The 5,596-nt window shown below is 34.6% G+C and overlaps 1 protein-coding gene across 1 annotated transcript; it reads right to left on the bottom strand.

Annotated features, from left to right (window-relative positions):
• Positions 1 to 1,048: 1,048 nt before the first annotated feature.
• LOC114689328 (olfactory receptor 8B8-like) lies at positions 1,049 to 1,981 on the bottom strand. Its single transcript, XM_028863668.1, has one exon. It carries the CDS (start codon positions 1,979 to 1,981, stop codon positions 1,049 to 1,051), a length of 933 nt encoding a protein of 310 aa, XP_028719501.1.
• Between the last annotated feature and the right edge of the window lie 3,615 nt (positions 1,982 to 5,596).

Raw genomic sequence — 5,596 nt, 5'->3', positions numbered from 1 at the left:
TGATCTACAGAAGAAAGTTAAGATTCAAATAGTAACATGATTTTCAGAACCTCATCAGATTCTTTGCAGGGAAAGACTCTTATTTACTCATTGTCTGTCTTATTGGATCCCACTTAATAACCTTTGCTAGCACGGTTTCTGTCCCATTTCTTATTTTCTTTAATTACTAGGCCCTTAAAACATTCAAATTATTCCAGTTTTAATTCTGTAGATGAACTCCACTCGCTACTACACAAACAAAAATAATAACGAAAAGAATAATCCAAAATAAAGTAACCACTGCAACAATGCTAGGTACATGTATACCTCACAGACAAATCATAATAAAGTTTCAAAGCTGAAATATACTCTTATGATCATATTTCCTAAATAATAATACCAATATGCAAAAAAGTTATTTTAATAGAATGCGTGACACATGCAACCATTAGGTAATTCTATGCTTTTCACTAAGCTATTGATTACCAATAAATCATACCAGTCACATTGGCAGCTGAGAGAGTTATGTTGCTTTCCAATGGAAGATGTACAGAAATGACCAGAATCAAATGTTTGAATTACATATTTAGAGATACACATTCAAAATTAGAAACACACATACAGGAAAGAATGACATCTTAAAGTTACTTCATTTAAGATTTTGAAGATGCTGTTTAATTTATAAGAGGAAAAAAATAAGTATGTAATAAATGGGGATCATAGGTAAGTTCTTTTAGTGGCAGTATATTTAGAAAAGAAGTAGAACAGAAAAAGTGGAAATGACAAAAAATAAAGAAAGCAAATTCTAGAAATATTAAAATAATATTTTAATTATTTTTTATGATTAAATTACTTTTTATGATTAAAAAGGGAAAAGATTAGTTTTTATGATTATAACAAGGTTTATAAAAAGGTTTCTACCAGTGCAAAACTAAAAAATAATAAACATAAAAAGCAGAATGTTTTCTAGGGGAAAAAAATAACAGTAAAGTCCTCTGATAAAACATTGCCCACAAATAGAAACTATCTCTGTGCCCAAAACAAGAGGTATAAAGACAACCCTGTACAATCAAAAGTTCTTCTTGTTCAGGCTTTTCATCAGAGCAAATTTAATATCTCTGTTCCTCAAGCTGTAGATTAAGGGATTCAACATAGGAACCACATTGGTATAAAAGACAGAAGAGATTTTACCTTCATTCATAGACCCAGCTGAGGAGGGTTTGAAATACACAAATGCACCTGAAACAAAGAACAGAGAAACAGCCAGGATGTGGGAGCTGCAGGTACTGAAGGCTTTGGACCTGCCCTCAGAGGAACTGATGCGGAAGATACTGGAGAGGATGCAACCATAGGAGATAAAGATAGTTGATGTATGAACAATGATGTTGATGCTCACGACAATGAAAATGACAAGTTCGTTGACATACGTGCTTGTGCAGGACAGTTGGAGCAAAGGAGGAATATCACAGAAGTAGTGATTGATGGTGTTGGCATCACAGAAGGTCAGTCTCAGCATGCATGCAGTGTGAGCTACAGCATTAGAAAACGCAATAAAGTAGGAACCAAGCATAAGGCTCAAACATAATTTAGGAGACATGACAACATTATACAACAGTGGATTGCAGATGGCCACATAGCGATCATAGGCCATTGAAGTCAGCACATAACACTCAGAAACTACAAAGAAGACAAAGAAATAGACTTGAGTCATACATTCCACATAAGAAATTGTATTCTTCCTTAATATAAAGTTCACCAGCATTTTGGGAGTGAACACAGAGCAATAGCAGAGGTCTATAAAGGACAAGTTAAAGAGAAAAAAGTACATAGGAGTGTGGAGGTGAGAATTCAGCACAGTCAGAATTATCAAACACAAATTTCCCAATGCAGTGATCAGATACATTGCTAGAAACAGAAAGAACAAGGGCATTTTGAGTTCGGGCTGGTCTGTTAATCCTACCAGAATGAATTCGGTCACCAAAGAAAGATTTACTGAGTCCATTCTTCTCTAAGGGAACCTGTGGACACAGAACATTGAACAGCATTAGAGAATGATGCACACTCTTCATGGGTCCTTTGTAACTGCAACAGGTATGTTGGCATGTTAGTTTAAGCCTAGACTAGTCATACAGAATCAGCTTGTGCAGCCACAAACAATCTTGAGTCACAAAGCAATTGCTATTGATTTCATTATGATTTTTGAAAAATATCACAAGATAAAGAATATACTAAGAAGTATTCAACATTCTCCCATCTCCAGTCTTTCCTCACTAGAGCCTTCCCTACAACAATAAAATTGGAGGGAGATGCCCAGACAGTCAATGTTGGTGGCTGGTGCAGATTCACTTTTGCTGTGCTACTAATGAAAAACAGATGCCTAAATTAAATCTAAAACGTGAAGCGTGGTGAGAATGTTTCCTGTCCTCTTGTCACAGAATCATGAATCTGGAATGTCTGAGTTCTAACCATGAAGGAGAACTCCAGTGGAGATGCTGCAAGTTCAGTGGCCTCTAACACCTCTTAACACTCTCTGATCGCCCTGAATGCTTTCATCTGTCTGTTTCACTTGCCTCTCATTTTGCCCCAAAAAAGGAATAAACTTGCTGAAGCCCATCATATATTTAGAGAGACATAAAGGGTTAGGATTCGGATGGAGGGGGAGTGGGGAAGATTGCAGTCTTACTTTCCCATTTATCCCTATTTACCTGTATAAATATTTCAGATCCAAAGGTTTTAGGTCTTTCAGTTCAAAGAAGATGTGCTCAAGACTCAATTTTCCTGGACCAATTTCTGAATTGTAGAACATTATCTGAGATTAAAGCTTTGAGTGTTTTCTGGAAGCAGAGAAAGGTGGCCTTTAATCTCAGGATTTATGTGCTTATAAGTCAGGCAAAAGAATGTCTAGGCTCTTCCTCAGAGGAAAGCATTTAATCAGAGAAGGAACTGAGGAAACTGTATTACACCTTAGTTCATGATCCCTGTTTCCTGAGGGACCCACAATTATACTCATCTTTTCCACTTACTCTAGAGAACGTACAGTCCAGGGTGTAGATATAGAGTCAGTTTCTTGCCTCTCCAGTTATCTTTGGATCTGGAGGGATATCTGTGTTTAGGGGTTTTTCTCTCTTGCTTCCTGCAGTTAAATGAGAATTGCCCACAGATCTTTCTGTTGACTAAATTGTGTATCTGAACGTTGCAGTGTTGTAGGAAGTTACTTCCAGTACTGTGCTATCAGGAACATCACAGATGCTGTGTACAAAAATATATTTCTGAACAAGAATGATACCAGGAGACACACTAAAATGGAAGGGGAAATCTCAAGTGGCCTCAACCCGTGATGAGTAAATGAGGAGTGCTGGGAGTGTACAGAGTGTTTCTTTCTGGGAATAAACCTATTCCAATTGGTCAGCCAATATCAAGTGGTCAACCATGAATTCATACTAAGAAGTAATATTATATGAACAGAGAGCTTGTGTTTATATATTTAGCAACACAATAATCAAGCAAATAGAAGCCCTGAATTTTAGAAGAGTAAAGAGGTGTGTGTGAGAAAGGCTAGAGGCTGGAAAAGGAAAGTGGAAAAATTATGTAAGTATACTTCAGTTGAAAGATGACACCAAAATAAATAAAAAACTTTAAAAGATTTTAATAAAATAAAATATGACTGCATCACTTTTCCAGTTACCTTTTCTTACTCTAAGCACACCAACTAAATCCCTGAAAATTAATGGACATTTTTTTTTTTTGCTATGTATATACACACAAACATACATATTCACAAATATATAAATTAATTCAGTCTCAGTGAGACAAACACCCTGTTTTTTCTCCTTATTCTTATTAGATTTTATATGCATACATGCAATTATATATGTACATATGACAGAAATGTAGGGGAACAAAGAGACCTAATAAGCACTGGGATACAAAGATAAAAAATGAGATATGAGCAGGTATGGAGGAAATATGCACAATGAGTCACAGGTTTTATAGAAAAGTCTTATGTTACTTAATACTACTTAAAATGAATATAATTGCCAATTTTGAAGATTAATAATCTTGACCTCAAGCTATATATTTAATGGCATTACATATAATATTCATATATAAATTTTCAAATGCTTTTATCAAATGTAAACTATACAATTTATTCAAAAATAAGCCTTTTATTATTTAAAAAAGTACAAATTTACAAAATGTGTGTATTCTACTAGGAAGACTGCAGGCAAGCATTATAAACTTGGAAACAAATATAAACAAGATGCATTTAAATTTATGTTGCTCACACCATTGAAGAAAAGTACATTAATCAGTATTCACAAACAAGCTTTTGTATGTTCTAAGCTGAAGGGCATTTTCTTTTGTCTCTGCAGAATATATAAAACCATGACACTTAAAACTGATTTTTCTACTGGAAGATAAATTATACACAATGATGAAATAGATTGACAAATGGTGTGTCTATTATGAATCATTCCAGGCTTCTTCAAGAAACATTCATGTTCTCATTTATTTTTTGGATATAGCGTTCTCCATGGCTATGGACTGGAGGTCATCTAACTGAGACTGCATTGAAAGTAAGAATGAGGATGCAACTTGTGTTGGATTTCATTCACTCTAAAAAGTATCAAAATGTGCTCCCATGGGCATACACATTTCGATGAAGTACTTTTAATAAAAACTTAACCATTTGTGCTTTATTTAGCTATTCTCAGAAAACTGTATTACTACTTTAAAAACACTGTTTTCAAAAGGTGTCCCTTCTGGTCCAACTAAAACTGCACCCCAGTAAATGCTGCTGTTTTAGATGGTGCACCACTAACCCCCAAAGGTATATCCTCTTTTACTCAAAATGCTGCATGAGACTCTTCTAGGGTTGCAAGATTTATAGCTCTTCCATGTAGAAAAATGAATAATTTCAACTTAAATTGATTTAAGAAACCTAACATGAAAACCCAGAAGCCTATGAATTATTTGGTCTAAGGGGCAGTCTCAGACATCTTGTTCAAAATAGTCAGAAAGACAGAAAGATAGATTGATGGCCAGATATAAAACAAAGAAACAAACAAAAAAACAAAGAAACATATAGTAGATATGAAGATACAATTATGTCAGAATATTAATGCCTGGTAACCATAAAAGTCAACATTGACTTTCCCCCATGATATCAATGTACACACACAGCCTTTACAGTGTAGCTAAATAAGTATCTTTACCTTTTGGGTCCTGCCAATATTGGTGGATTTCCTACACTATGTGAGAAAGATCAGTGTTTGTAGAGCTTCAGAATGCTCAGTCAACAGCTCCCACTGTTCTCAGTGGGGAGATACATCTGCTCTACTCAAAAAAGAAAAATGCTATAAGATTTTCTTTTGTTTCATTGTCTTCTACAGTAATCTTGAGATAGTATGTGGCATTGGAACATTGTTTTCCTTAACTTTCTTTGTTTGCTTTTAATAAATATACTCAGATGTTCTCTGTATAAATTACAAAGTTCCATTTACTCTAAGAATTTCAAAAGAATCATCTTTCATTGGCACTTTATTAACATTGACAAATATGCATAGACAGAATCTGGAGTACAGATGGATAAATTACAATAGAACTTTACTATTTT

Source organism: Peromyscus leucopus, unplaced genomic scaffold, assembly GCF_004664715.2.
Source record: "Peromyscus leucopus breed LL Stock unplaced genomic scaffold, UCI_PerLeu_2.1 scaffold_1676, whole genome shotgun sequence".
Classification (NCBI taxonomy): Eukaryota; Metazoa; Chordata; class Mammalia; order Rodentia; family Cricetidae; genus Peromyscus; species Peromyscus leucopus.
This window is presented reverse-complemented; position numbering and strand designations above follow the sequence as displayed.

Excerpts from the sequence above, each read along its gene's own strand:
- LOC114689328 (XM_028863668.1), bottom strand. The coding sequence starts at position 1,981 with ATGGACTCAGTAAATCTTTCTTTGGTGACCGAATTCATTCTGGTAGGA.